Source organism: Anopheles cruzii, chromosome 2, assembly GCF_943734635.1.
Source record: "Anopheles cruzii chromosome 2, idAnoCruzAS_RS32_06, whole genome shotgun sequence".
In the NCBI taxonomy this organism is placed as follows: domain Eukaryota; kingdom Metazoa; phylum Arthropoda; class Insecta; order Diptera; family Culicidae; genus Anopheles; species Anopheles cruzii.
Window position 1 is genome coordinate 38,426,278 of NC_069144.1, and position 22,941 is coordinate 38,449,218.

Consider the following 22,941-nt stretch of genomic DNA (forward strand, 5'->3'; position numbering starts at 1 on the left):
TGAGCGGAAATGGAAGCATAAAGTACAATTAGCTTCCGGATGGCGATTTTTATGACTTTAGGGCTCATTTGAGAGTTTAGTTTTGAAAACAAAAATACCTCACGGCGTATGAAAGGGCGCCGATATTCGGTTCGGTGAAATATATGACAACTCGAGATTTCGGGCGAAGCATCAAAATTTACAGAAAAATATCAATTTATTTCACTTATTCTCTTATCTGTTCCGTAGACCAACAAAAAACAAATTGCCATACTGCCATATTACTTTTTTGTTTACGTTTTACTTCTTCGGCCATTAACATTTTTGGGACGTCACAATACGAAATACAAAACCCGGCGTAGAATTGAAAATTTGTTTTGTTCCCATTTTTGGTACTCAAGTTGATAAAACAATTTAAAAAATTCAACTGAATGCAATTCTTGTCGTTAAATAACTTTCAACGAGGTTTTCTAATTTATTTTAACAATATGATTAGAAGCAAACATTAAAATTGAATCGATTTAAAAAAAAATTTACGATGGGTAGCATGCGTTATTTGCATTTTCGCAACGCTTTACCGATGATCGGTCATTTACCGATCGTTTCATACCACATTACCACGTTTCACAATCCACCGGTAGATCCGGTATGTTTAAGCATAGCGTTTGATTTGTTTCCTTTTCTCTTTCGATTTACTCTCTCCTCGACGATTGTTTGCCGTTTACGCAACGTTGGCGAATGTTGCCGTTAGCCCCATGGAACGATCGTGGACGTACAAGTGCGTCAACAATCGGTGCGTTCGGCACCACTTCGTGGACGGTGTAGAAGAGGACTTCGACAACTACCACCAGCAGCAGCAGCAGCAGCAGCAGCAGCAACAGCAACAGCAGCAGCAACAGCAACCGCAGCAACAAACCCAAACGCAGCAGCAACCTCACGCGGCAGGAGCGGATGGCGGCGCAAAACGCATCCCGTACCGAACGTGCACGATGACCTGCGGCCCGATCAACATCTGGCCCCAGCCAACGGGTGCCGCGACGATCGGTAGTAAAACGTCGCGCTTCCGGCTGTCCGATATGCGGATTAAAGTGAGCACCGCGTTTGAGCCGGTGGAACGACTGCTCCACGATGCGTTCGACGTCCTGCGGACCGAAATACGCACCCTGATGGCGTCCCACGGAGCGACACTTGAAGAAATTGAGGGAGCAATGCCAGCGAACTCTCTCCCACCGGAGTTACAACAGAGAAGCTTGGGCACCGAGATGAATGAGGCGGCCGAGCAGCACCAATCCGTCGGGGGGCTTCCGGCGGAACAACGCCAAAGCACCGATGGGCTGGGCGGTGGTAACAAGATACACTTCTTCAAACTGATCAGCGACAAGCGCTACGATGCGGACGTGTTCGAGGTGAATGTGCACGTGGAAAAATCGCCCGAAATACACCTGACGCTCCGTACCGACGAGAGCTACAACATGAGCGTGACCCGTAAGTACCCGGCGAGAAGGAGGACCCAATCGGAGCCATAGTACTGAGCCATGTGGCATTCCTTTCCCACCAGACTCTGCCCGTGTGCTGATTGTGAAAATATCCGCCAACTCATTCTTCGGCGCCAAGCATGGCCTTACGACGCTCCAGCAGTTGGTTTGGTTCGATGACGCCGAACGGACGCTGAAGATTCTCAACAAGGCAGCGATCGACGATGGGCCAAAGTTTAAGTAAGACTCCCAACCGTCGAAGCCAAACGTCGCCGGGGCCATGCCTAAATGTTTCTCACTGTTTACTCTACACTCTAGCTACCGCGGTCTGATGGTGGACACTTCGCGGCACTACTTCTCGCTGGACGCCCTCAAGCGCACGATCGTGGGGATGTCGCACTCGAAGCTAAACCGGTTCCACTGGCACATAACGGACTCGCAGAGTTTCCCGCTCATCTCGCGACACTACCCGCAACTCGCTCGGTACGGGGCATACTCCGAGGCGGAGGTGTACACGCCGGAGGACGTCCGAGAGTTGGCGTCGTTTGCAAAAGTGCGTGGCGTTCAGATCATCCCGGAGATCGATGCACCGGCACACGCCGGCAATGGGTGGGACTGGGGGCCGAAGCATGGGCTCGGCGAGCTCAGTCTGTGCATCAACCAGCAACCGTGGAACAACTACTGCGGGGAGCCACCGTGCGGTCAGCTGAATCCGAAGAACAACAACACCTACCTGATCCTGCAGCGGCTCTACGAGGAGCTGCTGGAGATCGTCGGTCCGCTCGACTACTTCCACCTCGGTGGGGACGAAGTGAACCTCGAGTGCTGGCAGCAGCACTTTAACGACTCCGACATGCGCACGCTCTGGTGTGACTTTATGCTGCAGGCGTACCATCGGCTACAGTTGGCCGCCCGGGCCCAGAACGGGACCGTGCCCAGTACGGTGGCCGTTTGGTCGAGCGGGCTGACGAGCAACGTGTGCCTCCCGAAGAGCGTGTTCGCCGTGCAGGTGTGGGGCGGTAGTAAGTGGCCGGAAAACTTTCAGCTCGTCAACGCCGGCTACGGGCTGGTGATATCGCACGTGGACGCCTGGTACCTGGACTGTGGCTTCGGTAGCTGGCGGTCGACCGGTGAGGGAGCCTGCTCACCGTACCGCAACTGGCAGACGGTGTACAAGCACCGGCCGTGGGACGAGATGAAGCTAACCTCACTCCAGATGCACCAGATACTGGGCGGCGAGGCGTGCCTGTGGACGGAGCAGGTCGACGAATCGATCCTGGAGTCGCGCCTGTGGCCCCGAGCCTCGGCACTCGGTGAACGGCTGTGGACCGATCCGGTCGAGGAGCGGTACAGTGAGTCGGTGCCGCTCGAAGTGTACAACCGGATGTCGGTGTTCCGGGCGCACCTGGCCGGGCTCGGGCTCCGACCGGAGCCCATTTTCCCCAAGTACTGTGCGCAGAACCAAGACGAATGTGTATGATATTACGCCAATCCATTCTACTAAAGCGGGTCCCCGAGGTGGGGAGGATACTGGCAGGGATGGCCACGAGAAGGAAGAGGAATGGAGAGGCAGGCGATACAGGCGCTGTGGTTGTGATACTTTGACGAAAGGACTGCGATCCTACGGTATTTCTTTTATATTTAGTGGATTATCGGAACCTGACACAGACTCTAGTGAGAGACGGAGGCGGACGAAGGTCAACACACGATACACCCGACAAAGAGAGAAGAGGGGAGCGGGGGCTCCAATAATACTCCTGCTAAGCGGTTGTTCCCCCCATAGCAAGAAGGAACGATGGAACGATATGGTTGTAAATAGTGTAAGCGGAAGGCATAAAGTGTGGTAGCTACTTATTCGAAGGGTTTCACGTAGCACACGTAGCAGAGCCAGATCGTAGATCGCCAGCATGATCGGTTGTAGTCTGAAGAATAAAATGATTTAAGGTTGTTTAATTTGGTTCCGCTTTCGTCGCGCGAACCCGTAGTAGGAATAACGGAGGAATTTGCCAAAAAGAATCCCGGTGAAACCCGAATTTTGTTTGGTTTCCTGACTCTCTGGTGTATTAGCGCGAACCCGCCAAAGGTGACATGAACGGGTACCCGTATGGTAACAGAATTGAAATTATTAAAACCCCTTTTAAGGCCAATCCGATCGGTCGGTTGTACTTAAGTACTTAGCGAGGACATGCTCGTGAGCGGGTGGTGTGGTGCGGCGGTTTAGATTACTAATCGATGGCCGATCGATAGCCTTGGGCCGCAAAGCGGGGCCAGAGATGAGCGTAAACTTCGAGCTTCGGAGCGGCAAGAATAGGACAGTAAGGAAAGCTATTTCAAATGACACGCAATGACCTGTAGAGGATTTCGTACCTAGCGTAGCGTTTACCTTCCGTAGCCACCACCTGTGGTTTGCAATATATACACACATAGCACCCGTAGCCGTAGCTGTTGCGGCACTATGTTCCATGTTATTCCGATTGTTTACTCTAGTTTTGTTTTCCTCTTTTGTTGTTGGTCGATTTTTAGCGATAGTGTAAACGATGCCATAGAAAAGGAGGTACTATAAGGGGGAGAGAGTGTAAATGGTTTCGATTGCCAAAACCGCACACACACACACACACAAACCGACCAGCAGTAGTAGGCGACGGCAGAACAGTACACGCCGATCCACACAAAGTGCACCGTAAGGAACAATGTTCGACGAAAAACAAAAACAATGACATTTTCTAGTTAAGAATAGTATGTTTTTTTCTCTTGGAAATCTAATAAATGACAAAACCACAAAAAAGCAAGTCCTTTGGAATGGACGCCACGACCCTACGGTGCTTTCCCTCTGCGATGGGACACTAGCGCCCCGCATTGCGGCGGCCACTAGATTAGTGTGTGCGTATGTGTTGCGTAGTAACACCACACGAGTGCAAAACCATGGCCCACTCATCACCATCAGTCTCGTGCAGACGTACAAATATTTAGCAGAGCAAACTCGTACTCTACTTACTGTGCATTACAATTAGCTAAACTTTGTTAATGTTTCTGATAAACGATATATTTCTTCCCACCCCGAGATAGAAAGCTAGCAAAACGCTGGCTAGCAATGGAACACGAGTGGGTTTGATGACGAACACGAAACGATAGAAAAAAGGACAGAACAGGTGCATTATTTCCCCGATTGCGGTACCGTTACGTTCTCCGTAACGTTTGCACAGCTTTCGCCAGAAAATGTGCCTCATTTTTCGTTTCTTTCGTTTCGTTTATTTAACATTTGTCTAACGTACCTAATGTAGCTTGTTGTTTGTTTGTTGGATTGAATGCAAAAGAGTACAACATAGTTTTCCGATTTTGAACAAAAACGAACAAAGAAGCACCAGTTTGCTGCCCTGCGTCATGCGGTGAAAATTTCAAAGCTTGCTGGCTGGCGGTGTTTGGGTTGCGCGTACAGCTGAACGCGATTTATTTGTATTAGTCCAATAAAAATAGTGTAATGAAACAAAATTAATTAACTAAACTCTTTAAGCCTTGTTTTTTTATTATTAAACCTACCGAAATATCACCTAATGCAAATCCTTGGGCGACGTGCATTGGTCAAATGGACTCTTTTCGCTTGGTTGGCCTTGCTGATTTGCTCCTGGCGTGCTATCCATTTTAAATCCACGGATTGATGGACAGGTGGTGACAAGTTGTGTCTGGCTCCCGGGGGAGACACTATGACATCCTTCGTGGCATCAGCACTGCTAGTGGGGCGTTGGTGCCACTTTAAGACTGACAAGTGGCTTCCCCGGACTGCCTCCCGAGGACGAAAGCAACGTGATGCAACCGTTCCCACAAATCGCCGCTTGCCATTGAATGTTTCATGGGGAACGACCGCCTTTTTCCGATAGTTGTTCCAGTAAACCACATTATTGATGCAACGGAATTCAGCTCGCTTGAAGCACCTTCTCGGTTTAAAGAGAACAGAATCACTAACGGTACGGTGCTACAGCATGTTACAGTCATGGGAAACGAATTTCATGCGCTTGTGAGTGACGTGGACGTCCTCACGGGCGTTCGTTGGCCAAGGTGATGGTGGCATTAATGATAGATGAACTAGCCTACGTTAGGGAATGACTACGCAACGTTTTGGAGAAGGAAGGAAGGTGTATGCAATTAAGTCATTAAAACCCGCCTCCCATTACCGGTGAATGGCGAGAGTGTATTATGTTGCAATTTTGTGTGTGTTCCCAATGGGTCTGTTTGTGTTTCTATCGACGTCACCAATAAATGGTTGCATTTGGCCCACGCTCAGTAGATGGCATCACTTGCTTCTGATTGAACGTTGAGTAGTTCTTTAAACCGAAAGACTTTCAGTGAACCACCCAGGGAAATTGCACAATGAGAAAGCTTGCATCCCTGTTTTCCGTGCCTTTTCTTCTCTATAAAATTGCATCATGCACCGGGGAAGAAAGTGGCAACAGCTCAGTGTGTGTTAATGGCGGGGAATTCAATTGTGAGTGCTTCATACTTGATAAAATGTGATTGGAATGAAGGAGTAAAATTTTAAATACGTGTACGTAACGTAAATTTGTGGCTACCCGGTAAAAATCTGGCAATCGGAAAGGGTCACTTCTAGCTTATAGGTGAACGTGCCGTGATGCGATTCTTTGGCTAGTTTAGGTATTTTTTTCAAGCAGTGAACTGTTCTATTCGGTCATTTGTTGTTACTTTCTGTTACTACCTACCATTTATGGATGCTTTTAGTGACATATCTTCACTCGTTTTAAATTTCAGAATTTCAATATAGTTGTATATTTGAAAGTTTTGAATTTTAAGTTTAATTTAGATTTTTGAAATAATAACCAAAGTAATATTTGCTGGCAGTGTTTCTAAGCTTCCGCAATTCTTACAAAGCAATCCTTTGTCCTTGTTTATCTCTCTGTCGGTCCCATGGCATGGACCCACCGGTTGCGGAAATTAATAATTAAATACAAATTAACAACACCGTCCATCGTAAAAGAGATACGACCCTGTGGCTCGCTTCCGTGTCCACAACTCAGACGGGTGCACTTTTAATTGCAACCCGTGACGGGACACTAGTTCACCGCGTCTTTTTACTAAACTTCCGCCATGTTTTGACCCCAAACAAATGCGCCCAGTCACGGCGTACTACCAGATGCCACCGCTTTACCTGTACGACGACTACGATCGCTGTCTGGAGGAGTTCCCGGTCCGGTCGGTTTACTGTCTGGTCGATAGCTGGGTGGCACCGAATGACACTATCGCCGGCTGGTCGGTGATACGGCACTTTTCGGGCGACACGAAGCGCAGCTTCCGACACGATCGGCTCCAGCGAGGCCTCTGCATGAATCGCTGCGCCCAGCTGATGGCCAAGTACGACAGGCGCACCCAAATGAAGTATTTTAAGGCGCGCTTCGACCATCCAGGCGCGCATGACGTAAGCTGAAAAGGGATCCAAAGGAAACGATGGCCACTGTGTAATCCAATTTTCGCAACGTCACAGATCACGTTCGACCCGAACACGTTCCGGGGGGCACTCGATTGGCGCAATCGCTACCGTCGATTAGCCAATCAATGTGTCAATTTCGAGCTCCTGCGCCAGTACCAGCTGATGGCGTACTCTACGGTCGAATACTGCACAATCGTCGACCGCCGTCGTCCGACGGAGCGATCCGCTGTGACAGGCACATCCGGACAGGACTCGGCAGGTGACGTCGCCGGGAAGCGACGGAATCTCGTCCAAATGATGAAAAATGTATTTTCCGCCACCATTTCAGATACCGTGGACGTGCTCTTTCTGGTCGTCCTTGGCACACTGCTCACCCTGGCGGCGTTCTCGACGTGCTACGACTATCAGCGTTACCGTAAAATCCGGCCACCGACAGCCGAGGCCCACGAAGGCACCCGTGGGCTGAAGGATTACTATCAATCCGGAACGGGACATCCCGGTCGGTGTAAGTGTGAGAAGAATATTTGATTCGTAATTCTCATCGGTGGCATCGGACCTCTGAATTGTTTATCTCGCTGTGAACGCAGGAGCGAAAGGATATTCGCGTTTTCAAGCGTATCGGTTTGTTCTAATGAATCCATTGTTTCCGAAATGCCAGGGACCAACTTGTTGGTGGCGTTTTCGCTGCCGCGGAACTGGCAATCGCTAACGACCTCCGGCCAAGAGGACACCGCCAAGGCGCAGGACCTTCGCTTCATCCAGGCGGCGCGCTTCCTCGTCATGTACCTGGTGATTGCTGGCCACTCGATGCTCTTTAACTGTATCTTTCCGCTGCTCAACCCACAGTACGTCGAGCTGGTAAGCTCCGGTGACCGTCGCCGGTAGTCTGGGTGTCTAAGATATGGCCTCTTTTGACAGAACTATCGCCGACTGGTGACGATGCTAATATTTAACGGCATCACCGTGGTGCAGATCTTCTTCACTATCAGTGGATTCCTGTTGGCGGTTCAGTTCGCGGACCTTGTCGAACGGAGCGGCCAGCGCATCTTCGGATGGCGCAACTTTGGCCAAAGCATCCTGTATCGGTACCTAAGGTAAGAGTGCACGGCCCGGCCAGCCCATCCGATCCGTCTGACCGCCAGTGACCGAACGAACCAATCTCTCCCCTCGAAGGTTGACCCCCGTGTACGGGTTTATGATGCTGCTCGACGCCACCTGGCTGATCCGGCTACAGGACGGACCGATCTGGAAGCGGATCGTCGAAACAGAGCGCACCTTCTGCCGGAGCAACTGGTGGGCGAACGTTCTGTACGTCAACAACTACGTCACGGTCTCGCAACCGGTAAGTTCCGGGTGCATGTTCCGATGCAGCGTGTTTTTTACCGTTAACTTTACCGTTTTTTTATCGTTAGTCACCGTAATTACTACTTTCAGTCGGTCGTTTGCTATTCGAGGGGTTGCTAATTTATGCTTGTTACGGTTAATGTTGCCGTTTTTTATCGTTTTTTTTGTATTTAACTTTTCATAAATGAGGTGCATTTAATTAGGTGCAAACGACAGTTTTCGTGCCTATAGCTTATCAGTATCGTTGGGTAATGATTCAATTATTATACAGAAAACACTTTATTATAGCCTTTCTAATGAGCCGTAATTATACAATCGTTTTTACTATTAACCGTAAATCTAACCATAAATTATGTGGGTCAACCGAAAGAGTTTATTCTATTTTTTTAATTCTTACCTTCAAATTACATTTTTATTCTATTTGGTCGATTAATTACATATTGTTTGTTTCGATCTATATGTAAAATAGAAACTTTATTGGTGTATGCTAATGAATTGAATCATTAGCAGCGGCCAGTTGGCAAGCAGCTCATGCTTCGATTTGATTATTTAAGCAACTTTCACAGGATAAAAAGTTAGTTGCTAATCAATACGAGGTTAATGGTGCGATAAAAAAGTCATTTCATTTCTTCGAAACAGCATCGCAGGAATTTGTTTAAAATGGCGTTCCCAGCTGCTAGTTCATGCTAAAATTGTATTCCTATCTGGGTCTCTTTAAATCCCGAAAATGAATGTTATATACGATTGTTCCGTTCTAACCATTGCCTCGGATTCTCTGCAGTGCCTCCAGCAAAGTTGGTACCTGGCGACCGACTTTCAGCTCTTCGTCCTCGGGCTGATGCTGCTTGGCGTTACGTGGCGGTTCCCGAAAACACTGATGCCCCTCTTCGCGCTGGCTTCCCTCACGGCCCTGGCCGTGCCTGGCATCGTGACGTACATCAATCGCTTCGAAGGAGTCGTCATGCTGCGACCCGAGTAAGTGTGCCGCTCCTGGATGCCTCACACGAGCACACTCTTAAAGTGAGCCCCGTTATCGAAAGTGACCGATAATGGCGATGATGCGCCAAGGTTTTTATCGCATCTGACGCACCGTGCGCCTTATTTACTACCCTCTCCCTGAAGGGCCCTTAAGTACGTGCTGTGGTACGATCCGGCGTACCGCAGAATGTACATCCCGACGCACACCAACGGGGGCAGCTATTTGGCCGGCTTGATGGCTGGGTTGATGTATCGGAAGCTGAAGCATCGCGGTTTCGAGGCCGCGCGAAACAAGGTGAGTGTGCACCGAAGACGGGAAGACACGGCATCGGCAATGGGCCTGTAATAATTCTATCAAACAGTTTCACCATAAACACTTGTAATTCAATTCGGCAGCAATTCATCGTCCTTTGGTACGCATCACTTCCGGTCGCGATAGCTTCGCTCCTGTCGGCGTACATATTCTACGCGTACGACTTCGAGAAGCCCGCTCTCTGGATAGCCCTGTACGCGGCGTTGGCGAAAAACCTTTGGGGCATCCTTTTCGGTGTCCTGTTCGTTGGATTGGCGCTCGGTGTCGGTGGTAAGTGGCACGGCCGATGGACGCACCATTTGCCCTTTCAACCCTGAGACTCATCGTCCCGGCTTTTTAGGATTCATACGCCGTGCCCTCCGTAATCCAATCTTTCGGCCCCTGGGTAAGGTAACGTACTGCGTGTTTCTGTGCCATCTGTTCATCATCCGTGTCACGTTGGGTAACGAGCGGCAACCGATTTACGTTAGCGACATGAGGATTGTAAGTTGACCGCGCGCGTTGGCCGCCGTTGAGAAGGACCGTTTACTAGAATCCCTTTCACTCTCTGCCGCGTAGCTCGTTTCGACGTCATCGACGCTGGTGTTGGCGCACGTCATGGGCACGCTAATGTGCCTGTTGATAGAGATTCCGTTTGCGAACGTTCAGAAAGCTATCTTTCGTCGACCGACCCAACGCCAAAGTACGGAAAGCCCGCCCAGGCCCAAGTGGGACGGAAGAAGGGGAGCTCTGGTTCCGAATTTGACCACCTCCTTTATGTTGTGATTTTTTAGCCGAAAGCGTCTACCGTGAAGAGATACAGATGGTAACCAATGGCTGCCAAGTGACTACAGAATCTTCGGCGACGGTGGCAGAAAGCAAACGCGAATCATAATGATGATGGGCCGTGGTTGCCGAATGGCATTAACAATGGTACGATCTTATTCATTCAAAGGTAGAGTTGTGTTAACCAAAGATTATATTGTTATTTGATTTATTAAAAATGTAAAATGTAAATAAAAGAAACATTATAACCAACAGTTTTGTTGAAATCTGCGATTTTCTGCGAATACCTCGCAACAGTTGCTAGACACTCCGTGCCTAGATCAATCTTATCTGTCATGTTATGGGAACATTAACACATCTCGTTGGCATCATCGACACCTTTAGGTGAACTTGAATCCGTATCAACGAGCCCTATGACCTGTCAGCAATGTAAATTTTAATAAACCATAAAAAATAATATCACTTACACTGGAAGAAGTTTGGCCAAAATAATCTGTCTAGAAGCCATCTTGACGAGCGTCGTCCATAAGTAGACATCCTTCGTGGTTCATTAGAACCTCGACGTATTAACTACGGATGCATGTTTTAGCTACCAAAAACCTGCTTCGATGACCGGTTTGAATATTTGATGTTGTGATAAGAACGATATCTTGTTCGCCGACGAAACGACCGATTTCAAGAGCTTCCGATGAGGCATTTCTAACAATATTCGCATAAAGATGGAGGATTTGGTCAAATTTAACGATTTAATAATTTACAGGCCTGGCCCTAATAATAATGGAGACATCTCTCACCGAATGTAGAGATCTGTCAAAATAGTCTGTTGTCGGAATCAGAATAATGAGAGCGGACTACTATGATTGATGTAATAAAATATGTAAGTAAGTAAGTAATATTTTCTTTTTATTTCAACTCCTCCGATTACGTCTTTTCCTTTTCTTTCTTTTGTTTTTTTTTCTATTCTACTAAATCTATTTAATTCTTTATTTCAACAAATACAGGTTAGGATTCTACACAATGTGTTACATTAAATGCAAGAGCAAACGACCGGTACATAGTTCACATTAAAATGTCCGACACCGACTCATGTCACTGATCATTAGTGGTCCGTTCTCTCGATTATTTAGTCAGGAATCGTGAGAAGTGGTTCCAGTTTCACTTCCTGCACTTCACAGACAAAGTCTACTCGTTACCATTTATCAAGTGGCCGCCTCACCTGTTCTAGGAATCGCCTAAGTGGAAAGCGTTTGGCTAATGGGGAAATTATTGGACAAATTATTCAAACTTGTCTGCATTGATTTCCCATTCGTAGTTCCTGAACCAGTTCTCAGGTACGAACCGTGGAAAGAATTCTCGAACTATCCCTCGGGTTGTTAAACACACAATGTTACATAATACTATTGATAAATTGCTAACTCGCATTGCAGCAAATCTCCTTAAAGGAAGTCTCCGACCTTGGCGTGTTTGGTTTTGCGTACTACCGCAAGTGCGCACAGTGGCCGCACTCCCACGGTGATTGATGAGTTGAATGTGCATATTAAGCGTAGTTTTGTAATATTCTAGAAACAAATCGCGCACCCCGGCCAGCGAGCCGCTCAATCGACATTAATGGTGGCTCGTTTCGTTTTGTAAACACTGTTATTTAGAGGCTTAAGTGCCCGTTTTTGTGATTTCATTACAAGATTCAGTCGGCATCCCGGCAAGTACCGCGGAGATCGCTTAATTGAACCTATCGTGCGCGATCCTTGTCACAGAACACGATTTGAATATGTAGTCACGGGTTTTCTTTTAATTGAGCGAGATGAGACCGGAGTCCCTGATTTTCCTGCTGCGATCTGCGGCCGTGTAGCAAACCTTCCGGCGTGTGCTTCGTGCAACTGCACGCCATTACATTCACGCCACGTCACGATAAGTGACCAACCTGCCACCGGCTGGCGGCAAACCGGTTTGGTGCGAATAATGCGTGACGCGTGACGCGCCCGCTGAGCCCCCCACAAATTGCGCGGCCACCACTTTCATTCATCCGCGGCTCTGGAGCTCCCCAGTGGCGGTCTAGCCGCAGAAACAGCTGGTGACCTTGAGCTTTCTATCACCCGCCCGATCGTTTCACGAAGATGACGCCCATTAAGCTTGCTAGACACTTGCTGGTTTATGGCGAGTGTGGTAAATTTAATAACTCTTTCGTTTGCTACGCTTGCGGTAGACCATTTGCGATCGCGATTGCGCCAAAAGAAATTGAAACGAGCTCATCGACAGCTTCGACACTTTCGCTTTCCGAGTGCGAGTCTCTACGGAGGCAGAGGCATCTCTCCGTCGTCGTCATGCACAAAGAAACACCGCACCGTATCGAAACAATATAAATGATGTGCGTAATGAGGTTGGAAAATTAGCCGGTAAACTCCGGTGACTCATTGAACCAATTTTCCCAACTCGTTGCGCTCACAACGAGCAATTGTGGGTTGGTTGGGAAATCGTTCAGTTCGGGGCATTCAATTAAGCGTCGGGGGATTAGCCGTTGCATTTCGAATGGAAAAGGATTAAAAATTTGCCAAAATTTAATTAAATTAATCGCCCTTACTTTACATTTGCAGCATTATGTTTATTTAGTTCTTTATTGGTTTCAATGTTATATTTTAATATAGCCTACAACGTAAAGGAATTCCTCAATAAACGCTAGTAAGGACAACTGACGGATCGTGCGACCTGGAGCGATGATGCGTAAATCGACCAACATGGTTTCAAGTGCACGGGCAAACGGTGCGTTAAGCTGGCTTAAACTTTGCGTGTGCTGCAGAATGAGGGCACACGCGGTGAAGGCGGAATGCGCCTTACATCGGGGTACAAGCTCTTCAAATAGGCCAGGTCTCTAGTTGCGGAAGCAATGGACCGCCGGTAGTTTGGTCACCTTGGACGAAATGTTTCCAAGATGCTCATTGGAAGCCCACCGAACACGATGCCGACCGCATTGATATCGCTGATACCCGGTAGAAATTCCAGAATGGACGACAAGGTGACCGATTGAGAAGGTGACCAACCTCCTGGCGAGTTATGAAAAAAAAGAAGTTTTAAGTTAAAATATTCTTTCGATGGCACGAAGATTGTGACATTATGAAGTTAGAAATTCGTTGCGAACCACGTCGGCCGGTCGAATGAATTTAAAAAATTCCAGTTATGATTCGGCTGCCTGTTCTGGCGCACCATGAAACCAGGCGACCTTCAAAGCCTCCAATGATGACCCGAGCCCAGGCTCTAATCATTCCAGCGGGCCGTGCAGCCGCGAACAGGGCGTGATGCAAAGAAATGGCCCAGCTTCTTCGAACGAATCACCAACATGGAACCGGAGCAACAGACAGAACTGGATGCGTGCGGCGATACATGCAGGCAGCGAATTCGCAGCCAGAAACACACAACTTCACTCTCTGGTGGGGTGTGTGCGTTATGCAAAACTTTTTCCTTGCGCGGCCATTCGGCCCCTGGTGGTGGTTGTTTGTTTGGTGAAACCCAGCCCGCGGCCGAGAATGGGCGCCGACGTGTCTTCGAAAGCGACACACGCGACAGTTAAACATGGCATTGAACTAAAGCTGGCGACCAAGCTGGAAAAAGACAGTGCAACATTGTCTCGGTTTGTTTTCCACGCAACAACCACGCTTTTCTCTAGACTGCCGGGCCTTAGTATTCATTGAACTCAATATTATTAACATTCATTCAACGGGAGCCGCAAGACTAGTGGCGTGATATTAACATGACGAGTTCGCTGACGTTCGCTGGCGGATTGGAATTTTAAACTATGCCCTTTTGACATATCGATACCTAGGCGCACTAGTCTCGGTTCTTGGGTACAAAAATGGGTTATTAAGAAAATTACATCCCCACCGTCGGGCGAGTAATGCAAAACTTGTCAACGTCGATTATATGCTGCACTCCCTTTCATAGACGCACACTATATGCGTAGCTCTCTTAATAACTTCTAATACCACCCCACCGGGAACTAGAAGTGGAAAGTGCTGCTAACTCTAGATCAGGTTCAGTAGAACGTCGCGTCAATCGTAGCCGGACTCCTTCCGGGGGCTGCCAGCTACCGCAACACCCGCACGTAGAAGCCTCCGTCCGTCGGCTCGCCCACTGTACCGGACCAGTCAGTAGCCGACCGACAGCGTAGCGCATCAGATCGCGCTCTAGATCGTTCCCGAGCCGATCCGCCGATTGATCGCCAAGAAGGCTCAACGAAAGGCTAATGATCGTCGCGCGGACGAATTAGCTTCGATTTGTGCACCTGACAAAGTTCGTGAATTATCATGAAAACTCGATTAATCAAGGCCTGGCGGCCCGGAGGATCGCCGCCCGCGGTGATCGTGTTGCTCGGTGTTGCCATCGTTGGTTTCCTGTGTGTGGGTCAACCAGCGTCGGCCAGCGTTCAGGTGTTCGACGTGCTGTTCGGCTACAACAGTGAGTGTTCCCTCCAGGGGTTGTCCTCCAGTGTCCTGATCCGCACGATGAATATTTCGTTCCAGAAAGTGAATACTGGCAGATGCCGCAGCTCCATCTGTACGACAGCATGGAGCACTGTCTCCACAATAAGCCGCAAGGCGTATTTTGCGTGGCGAAGGTGGCCATCAAACCCGACGCCAGGTCCGCCGTTTGGCGCCTGATCAAAGTAATTAGCCTGCGTGCCATAGCGGTGACGGTGTAATGATGAGTTTTTTTGTGTGTAAAATCCTTGTAGAAGTACTCCAAGTACACGTTTCAGTACAACCACGACGTGCTGACGCGCGGTGTGTGCATGGAGAAGTGTTCCGGTGTGATTGATGGGTTGGTAGCATCCGGAACGCCAGCCGAGCGGTACTACGAGCCGAAGTTTAACATTACTAAAAGGGTAAGTATGACCCAGAAGTTTCAACAGTGCTAGTGCTTGTCGCAACGTGTGATACACAAACTAAGGATAGGCTGACAATCTTCTACTTCTCTTAAGTAATTGTGTTCTTACTATTCGCCATTGATGTGTTTAAAGTTTGTTTTTAAATATAAAACTGGTTTTGAAGTGAAGTTGTGAGTTGAGTATTAAGGTATGACAGACACAACTCTTGCAGCCTATCTAAATCATGATTGGGCTGCCCTAAGGACCTCCTTGCACCGCTTCTATCTGTCCTCGTTTTTGATTGTTTCATTGGGTTAGGGAAAAAGTATTCCATTATTTTCTCGGTAGATGGTTTTAGTCATCGATGTCTCGTGAAGTATCGACCGTACAGTGTCAAGTTTATGCTCGTTTTAAAGATGACACTTTCACTATTTTTTGTTTGTTCCATTTGTTTGTGAGTTACAGGGTGTTAACTATGGAAATCAACAAAGAGAAAATTCCGTAAAATTCAAGCTAGGCCGCTGAAATTGTGCATGCTGTGTATAAGGCCGATACTCTAACAGCTAGTATTGTGCAATTTTGGTTTGGTTGGCCCGTTACAGTTTTATTTTTGTGTTTGAGTTGCACCTCGCACAGACAGACCCGTCATCGAAAATGTCTTAAAGTCACAGAGATAATCAGGACAATACTGTGTGAAAATAATCGTGGCTGTAGCTTGGTGAAGCAGCTCAAACGGTGTCCCAAATAGGACTAACGGTCAGGATAGTTCTACACTGTATTAGGTGGTAGTTGAGACGAATCATTTATTATGAGTAGCTTCCGTGTGGCCAAACACTAAAATTAGGTCTCTACTGTCAGCAACTGCACTGTCCAAAGCTAGCGATTGGCCAGAAATGACCAGAATCGGCCAACGGAAGAGGTGTTGTTTTCCATCAGGACAACGAAATGTCACACAAATCTTTAGTGAATCACCAGAAAGTTCGGGGAGTTTGTTTGGGAAGTTTTAATGCATCCGCCGTATAGTCCTGACCTTCTACCAAGCGATTATCGCTGATGAAAAATTGAAGTGATGATGAGTGATATCGCTGAGTGATGAAAAATTGAAAAATTGAGAAAGGATTGTGAAAAAAGATTGCTCGAGCTGTTCGCCAATAACGACCCAGAAGTCTTGGAGGCACAAGAGAGGCATTATTACCTTTAAAAAGGCAACACGTTTTCCAACTAATCGGTCTACGCAAAGCGGACCATCGGAATTAAGATGTTCCGATGGTCCATCTTGATACAGTTTTGAAATTCACCCAAAAATAATGGATTTCTTTTAACACAATTCAATATAAGCTGTCTGTTTCCCACTGTTTCCCACCAAAGTTGAGGTTCTTCCGTGGATCTATCGCAGCATCGATCAATTAATTCTGACGTAAAGAATGTCCATTTGGCATTAAAATTGAATAATAATGTGACTTCTCCAATAATATAACAATAGTACAGCAAGCTAATAAAGTCCAGCCTTAAAGTTTAGCCGCTGTTAACAGCTTAAGGTAATTAATCTGATTAACATTTGAATAATTCTTATTCTCAGTTCATCATGTCCGACTGGATGCTGCCGAATGTAACGCAGTACCGCAAAGCGTACGGCCGGCTGGTGAACGTGTGTCAAAACTATGCCCTCCGCTCACAGTACAATCTCAGTGGTTACGCCGAAATCGAGGAGTGCACCACCAACGATACCCTCGTCAGACCAACAGGTAAACGCAGCTGAACTCCTGCCGAAGATTTGGCCCTTCAGTATCCGGCTTTTCCGCCTTCCTCAGACACTTTGGATGTGGCCTACACAACGCTGCTATGCACCCTGTTCGTCCTGGCCGTTGGCTCGCAGTGCTACGACAGTCGGCTGGCACGAGCTTCCGCCAACGTGAAGCACTTTGCGCGACCGCTCAAAAACCGAGGTATGTTTGAACTGGACGCTGAAGACCCCAAAGCCGCATCAAGTCGGGGTAGGCCAGTCTTGTACTGATCGGGCTTTAGTGGCATGCTTAACCTCCGATTCACAGTGGCAACGATGGCGACGGCTTTCTCCGTGCGCAGGAACTGGGCTCGGTTGACACAGAAATCGTCCCAGTGCCAGTACCAGCAGGATCTGGACTTTATCGATCAGATTCGCGTCCTGACGATGTGTTTCATTCTGATGCTGCACGTGTTCATCGGCATGGTCATGTTCACCTCGCAGAACCCACTGGCGATGGAGCAGGTCAGAAAGCTTGCGCCAGAATACGAGAAGGGACTAACACGCGGATTTTCGTTTCTTACCCCACACAGTTTTTGGCTCACCCGGTGTCGCAGATGCTGTTCTCGATAGTGCCATTCCAGGTGGACCTGTTTCTCTGCATCAGCGGTCTGCTGCTGACGGTGCAGTTCTTGCAGCACACGGAAAACAAACGCTTCCGCCTCAGCATCCTCTGGCAGGGGCTGATCAATCGGTACCTTCGGTCACTCCCAGTTTACGCGGTGCTCATGCTGTTCACCGTGTCCCACTACGACACCTTCCTGACGACACCGTCCGCGTACAAAATTCTGCCCAAAATGCGGCTCATCTGCCGGCGCAAATGGTGGATCAACTTCCTCTACATCAACAACTACTACCAGCCGGAGGAGCAGTGTCTCATCCATACCTGGTACCTGGCGGCCGATTTTCAGCTCTTCGTTGTCGGACTGCTCATCATGACGGTCCTCTGGAGATTCCCCAGGGCCTCGTTCTGGTGCGCGTCCGCGATGGGTCTGGTCGGATTCGTTCTTCCGATGATCAACACCTACCTGAGCGCGGTGGACGCCGTGATGCCACTGACCATGAAGTGAGTAACCGACGGGAGGTTTCAAACGATTCCCCAAATAATTCACCCTGTCCGCAAACAGAGGCAACGAGTATCAGCTTTGGTACGATGAGTATTTCGTCCGTTCGTACCAAGCAACGGAAACGCACTGCGCTAGTTACTTCGGGGGCATGATCGCCGGCCTGATGTACCACAAGATTTCCCGCAAAGAGTTCTCTCTACCGATCAAGATGGTACGTATCCGTTTGGGACTGAGACCATCACCTACACTGACCCTCATATCATTCTTCCAACAGCTGCGCAATGTATTCTCCCTCGCGTCGATCGCGATCGTCGGCTTTGCGGTACAGGCGCCGCTCTATAACATCATGCAGTTCAGCAAACCTTCCATCTGGATGGCCGTCCTGTCCGGGGTGCACAAGCTGGCGATCGGCTCGTTCTACTCGGTGGCCTTCCTGTTGCTGGCTTTTCACAATCGCAACACCGCCGTACGGCGCTGGTTGGCGGGAAATACGCTGAGCCGAGTGCTCGCGAGACTAGGCTTCGGGTTCTACCTAATGCAGATGACGGTTCTGAAGGTGGTCTTCAGCAACTACCCGGAAGATACGCGTATCAACGTGCAGCTGATTGTGAGTTCCAAACGATCGATAGGCAAGGTTCTAGACACTAATCATTCTTCCCGTACTGTCCGTAGATCTCAACGTACTGCTCAACGTTCGTCCTCTCGTACGCAGTGGCGTTGGTAGCATTTCTGCTGGTGGAGAAACCTTTCGATGTGCTGCTGAAGCTGCTGCTCGGCCAGGGTAAACGGCAGGGAAAATCACCATCTGCAGAGCCCGTTGGTGACGTCATTATATCGACCGTGATGGAGGTCGTGAAGCTGTCCGGACATGCTCAGAGTAACGGTCAGCCACCAAACCATCCATAGATGAGTTAGATGGTAGGCTCTAGTGAAATTAGTATCATAAGAAAAACTTTAAGGAACCTTCAAGTGAACTCACCAGCGGACAATCTTGATTAAGTACTCAGTTAGTAGGGAATCCGACATTTATTTTTGTCAATAGCACATAGCTAGCACGTAAGGCGTTAGTGGAAACTTGTAACTATTGGTCCTTAGGCAGCGATTCCTTGTCGGTGCCATTTCTCCGTACCGCGCTGTGTTTCTGTGAACCTGCGGAAGGAACGCAAACGAGCTGTATTAGCATTTGAAAACTCTTGATTTCGGATGCGATCCCTCTCTTACTCAACAATCGTTTGCAAATGGCAGCGCACGGAAACTCCACGAGCAACGCCAGCACCAACGCTGCAGTGTAGCACCCAACCCACGAGTAGACCACGGATTGGAACTAGGGAAAATAAATTGTAAAAAGCTAACGCTGATTAAGTTGCTACCCTTCCAGAAGTTGGTGTCCTGGCTTACGTAGATCTTCCAGCTGAACTCGATCCCGAACCCGGCCGCGTTACGGGCAAGGCTTTTCAGCACACAGAACTGCACCATAAATACGCCGAACGAGAGTCGGCTCAGGAGCAGAACCACGGGATGGCGATGGATCGGTGCGTAACGACCACGCCAAGTCGTCGCACCGTACAGGATTCCGACGGCGCACATCGTACCCCAGCTGCACCGATGTACCGCCCCGTAGACGGCATTCCAGAGCATCGGACGGCGGTAATCGAGATCGTAGAACAGCGGAGCGAACGAGGCCTGCAGTAGAACCAGCGACGGTGGGACCCACTTCCACAGCCGGATGCCCCAGACGGACGGAAGCGCCAGCTTAGAGTCGCTCCGTAAGCGATGGTACGCCAGCCCGGCAAAGATTCCGGCAAAGTAGCTACAGGTGTGCGGATGGAACAGCATGTAATCGAACTGCAGCACCCGGTGGGCGTAGAACACGAACCGAAGTTGCCTGGCGTGAGAGATTGGGAATCATTTGGGAGCTACGTGTCAGATTTGTGAGCCGTGGTGAACTTTGTCGTACTTGAAGTTTGTCAGAACCACGCCGGGGAACTGGTGATGGTAAAGGTTAGCGATTGGAGCGACCACAGAGATGCAGATCGCAGTTACTATGAGTGGCTTCCGTAGCCTCGGGTGTCGGTGGATGAGCAGCAGAAACGGTACACCGATGAGGAAAAACTGGAAGTCGGCCGCCAAATGCCACGACTGCTGCATGCACTGTAGAGCGGTGACATCACGGCGTGGAGTAAATTCGCGTCACGTATAAAGATCACCTCGCTCCTTACCATATTGCCGTGCCGGAAGTAGTTGTTGATGAACAGAAAATTCAGCCACCCGTTGGCGCGGCAGTTGTCCTTCTCCAGCTCAATGTACCGATAGTCACCGGGTCCTTGCGACAGGCGATCGAACCACGACACGTGGTACAGCCAGACCACCAGCAGCAGGGGGAAGATGCGCAGATACCGTACGATGATCGCTTGCCCCAGGTACGACCAGCTGATTCGGCGCCCGCTGGAGGACGCGTGGTGCAGGAAGTGTACGGTCAGCAGCATGCCGCTGATGGTGAAGAACGTGTGCACCTGAAAGGGGAAAATGCTCACGGCAACCAGGGACACCGGCAGGGCGAAGAACTCCTCCAGGGGACGCACGTTCGCTATAGGAGCCGCCGCGAAGCACATCGATACGTGGATGGCCAGAATGATGAAGACCGCCAGCAGGCGGAATAGTTCGACGAATGCAAAATCACGCTGCAGGATGGTGCGTGGGGGCGCCACCAGTTGACGCCACGTCCGGCGCAACGAGAACTCTAGCCACAGCAGACCCGCTGGCTGGCTGTCCAGCAGATGCTTTGGGATTTCGTTGTTGTTGATGGTGCGCATGGGACGTCTGTCGGAAACCGTGGCACAGACAACAAGTGTGATCGCCAGCAAGACGATCGTAGCCAGGACAACGTGATATCCATCGATCCGAGCCGGTGCTGGTGTTTCCTTCGTCGTGCAGCGCTCAATCTCGGAGTAGCCGGTCAGATTGTACTGCTGCCAGAGTTTGTAGTTGGCGCAAACGTTCAACAGTTTACCGTACTGTGAACGGCGCTCCGATAACTCCGTTTCCGATGGGAGCGATAAAAGATGCTGTAAGGAAACGGGAACGGGCCACGACTGGTGACGACTTCATGATGTGACTAAAGACGCGGCGGGGGACTCACGTAGGGCGCTGTTGTAACGCGCTCGGTGTCGAGTAATTGTACGATCGAAGGGTCCAACTGTTTCACCAGAGCATCGCAAGCATCCACACAGAGCCCACGATCAAGCAGAGCGTGATCGTGGTAGCTGGGAAGTTGGGAGTATTTCTGGAATGGCAGAAGCACGCACTTCAGAACCAGACTTTAAACAAACAGTTCCCGCCTACCTCGATCGTGCGCCACAAGTCGGAGCCCGGGGTGGGCTTGATCACCGTCTTCACGACGCAATAGAGACCGGACGCACTGTACCGGGCGAAACAATCGGTCACATTTTCGTAGTAAAACAACGGTGGCATCCGGTCGTAGTCATCTACAAGTAGTGAAAGAGCACACGGCACGTCACGTCGCGGTTCTTCCGATATCCACCGAGGTTTATTACCACCAGCTTGTCTATCGCCACCCGAAGATCCTGGTTGAGAGAATATTACGAACACGAACAACAAAATCACGATCGCTCGTCTGGCTGGAGCCATTGCTCGATCCGCACACCTTGCCGGTTGAAATTACTATGAATCGCTCTCCATCTTCGGTAAGCTCCTAAACGTGGCGATCACCGAAAAAATTAAATCTAGAAAAAAACACAAGTGGACCAGCGCAGAGCAGAAACAATATTTACAAACGCAGCTCTCCAGTGGACCCCCCGCTGGACACGCTGTCGTGGGCCACCTTCTCACCTTGAAACCTGTGGGAGGGGGGGACGCTCGGCTTCAATGACGTAGTCGTTACAGCGGAATCCCTTCCCCTCCTGGTGAAGCAACCGCAAGAAGCGTCTGCACTCGACGCCGACGCGTCTATTGGGCCGTCCACCAACAAAAGCTGGGAAGCGCTTGTTTTCGAATTTACAAATCAATCTCGACCTTGAAACCGCGCACCGTTATGCAACTCTATTGTGCCCCTATTCCCAAACGAACGGACCCCCAAAAAAAGAAGTACCCTTTACTTTCGTTACCACTGATGGTACCGGCTTTTACGCATCCATCCCGTTGAGGTGGAGGTTGGAGGGGAGGTTCACAAAAGGGAGAGTTGGACAAAAACAGAACTCGGCTCGGCGTGTGTGACGTATTCTGAACCTCAAAAGATTGGCTCCCATTTGGGATCAGTGTGGGATAGGTGGACATATTTAGTTTTAGGAAGAATCTACGGTCTCTTTTCAACGTTTTTGTTTTCTTTCCATGTGTCTTGATTCAATTCATCATTTTATGTGTAATACACGCGTTCAAGTATAATAACAACCAGTTTTCGCTATTTGAAGGTATTGAAACGCCTGAGCTATGGTATCTGCATTCCACTAAAAAGTTTGAATGCATAATCGTTTGCAGATATCGAACTTCTGATAAAAATCTAATGCCTTATGAGTGTTAAAAAGGACTTACAATTATTGAGGAGCTTTACCCACAGTGTTTTTTTGATAGTTTAGAAATAAGTAATTTTACCATCCGAAGAATCCAACCCATGGACTACTATTCAAAAGTTTGATAGAAAATTTATTAGCCTATTTCTTCATCTGCTTATTAGTCTTCATCTTCATCCAAACTTAAATCGATACTATCTACTTGATTAAATACATGATCAATCGCGATATCTTCATTAACGTTTTCCTCAATAATAAAAAAACCTTTAGCCATGGCAAGAAAACTAAGTTTATGATTTTTTCGCTGCCTAATACCCAATAAAGTAGAATTAATTTTATGATCACTGCTATTTATTGACCGAATGAAAGTGTCCTCTAAATTGTTCTTTCTGGAACATTGTTTTGCGCGTGTTGCCCTA

General features: G+C 48.8%; 4 protein-coding genes across 5 annotated transcripts in view; 3 read left to right on the forward strand and 1 right to left on the reverse strand.

Moving 5' to 3' along the window:
* The window catches only part of LOC128268824 (probable beta-hexosaminidase fdl), a 28,017-nt gene extending 23,106 nt beyond the window's left edge, over positions 1 to 4,911 (forward strand). The window contains exons 4-6 of the mRNA XM_053006078.1: positions 731 to 1,464; positions 1,538 to 1,694; positions 1,773 to 4,911. Of these exons, the coding sequence (XP_052862038.1) occupies positions 731 to 1,464; positions 1,538 to 1,694; positions 1,773 to 2,934 (2,053 nt within the window). The 3' untranslated portion in view covers positions 2,935 to 4,911. The remainder of the gene's footprint in view (positions 1 to 730; positions 1,465 to 1,537; positions 1,695 to 1,772) is intronic.
* A 1,659-nt stretch (positions 4,912 to 6,570) lies between these two features.
* LOC128279027 (nose resistant to fluoxetine protein 6-like) lies at positions 6,571 to 10,318 on the forward strand. The gene is made up of 12 exons (XM_053017748.1): positions 6,571 to 6,879; positions 6,946 to 7,150; positions 7,220 to 7,396; positions 7,550 to 7,749; positions 7,810 to 7,985; positions 8,065 to 8,233; positions 9,017 to 9,210; positions 9,358 to 9,508; positions 9,610 to 9,796; positions 9,867 to 10,009; positions 10,085 to 10,233; positions 10,300 to 10,318. The coding sequence occupies exons 1-12, from the start codon at positions 6,571 to 6,573 to the stop codon at positions 10,316 to 10,318; spliced, it is 2,079 nt and encodes a 692-aa protein (XP_052873708.1).
* Positions 10,319 to 14,460: 4,142 nt separating this feature from the next.
* On the forward strand, positions 14,461 to 19,350 carry LOC128269008 (nose resistant to fluoxetine protein 6-like). Of its 2 annotated transcripts, XM_053006339.1 has the most exons (10): positions 14,461 to 14,737; positions 14,803 to 14,945; positions 15,015 to 15,164; positions 16,726 to 16,891; positions 16,958 to 17,092; positions 17,198 to 17,394; positions 17,463 to 17,995; positions 18,057 to 18,207; positions 18,271 to 18,603; positions 18,669 to 19,350. In XM_053006339.1, the coding sequence occupies exons 1-10, from the start codon at positions 14,587 to 14,589 to the stop codon at positions 18,900 to 18,902; spliced, it is 2,193 nt and encodes a 730-aa protein (XP_052862299.1). In that variant the 5' UTR covers positions 14,461 to 14,586; the 3' UTR covers positions 18,903 to 19,350. The 2 variants fall into 2 exon arrangements, with proteins under 2 accessions (XP_052862299.1, XP_052862298.1); XM_053006338.1 differs by having other exon boundaries at positions 18,057 to 18,603.
* LOC128279030 (O-acyltransferase like protein-like) lies at positions 19,078 to 21,644 on the reverse strand. Its single transcript, XM_053017749.1, has 8 exons — positions 21,551 to 21,644; positions 21,339 to 21,481; positions 21,136 to 21,279; positions 20,216 to 21,061; positions 19,954 to 20,147; positions 19,395 to 19,881; positions 19,218 to 19,320; positions 19,078 to 19,145 (listed from the first exon to the last, which is right to left on the reverse strand). The coding sequence occupies exons 1-8, from the start codon at positions 21,642 to 21,644 to the stop codon at positions 19,078 to 19,080; spliced, it is 2,079 nt and encodes a 692-aa protein (XP_052873709.1).
* Positions 21,645 to 22,941: the final 1,297 nt, after the last annotated feature.

Bases quoted from the DNA above. Each gene is read 5' to 3' on its own strand.
- LOC128279027 (XM_053017748.1), top strand. From the start codon at position 6,571: ATGCGCCCAGTCACGGCGTACTACCAGATGCCACCGCTTTACCTGTAC. The intron at 7,750-7,809 runs GTAAGCTCCGGT...CTCTTTTGACAG, and splicing joins ACCCACAGTACGTCGAGCTG to AACTATCGCCGACTGGTGAC. The intron at 9,509-9,609 runs GTGAGTGTGCAC...TCAATTCGGCAG, and splicing joins TCGAGGCCGCGCGAAACAAG to CAATTCATCGTCCTTTGGTA.
- LOC128269008 (XM_053006338.1), top strand. From the start codon at position 14,587: ATGAAAACTCGATTAATCAAGGCCTGGCGGCCCGGAGGATCGCCGCCC. The intron at 14,946-15,014 runs GTAATTAGCCTG...AAATCCTTGTAG, and splicing joins CCGTTTGGCGCCTGATCAAA to AAGTACTCCAAGTACACGTT. The intron at 15,165-16,725 runs GTAAGTATGACC...TCTTATTCTCAG, and splicing joins AGTTTAACATTACTAAAAGG to TTCATCATGTCCGACTGGAT.
- LOC128279030 (XM_053017749.1), bottom strand. From the start codon at position 21,644: ATGGCTCCAGCCAGACGAGCGATCGTGATTTTGTTGTTCGTGTTCGTA. The intron at 21,482-21,550 runs GTAATAAACCTC...CACTACTTGTAG, and splicing joins TGGCGATAGACAAGCTGGTG to ATGACTACGACCGGATGCCA. The intron at 21,062-21,135 runs GTGAGTCCCCCG...GTTTCCTTACAG, and splicing joins GCGTTACAACAGCGCCCTAC to CATCTTTTATCGCTCCCATC.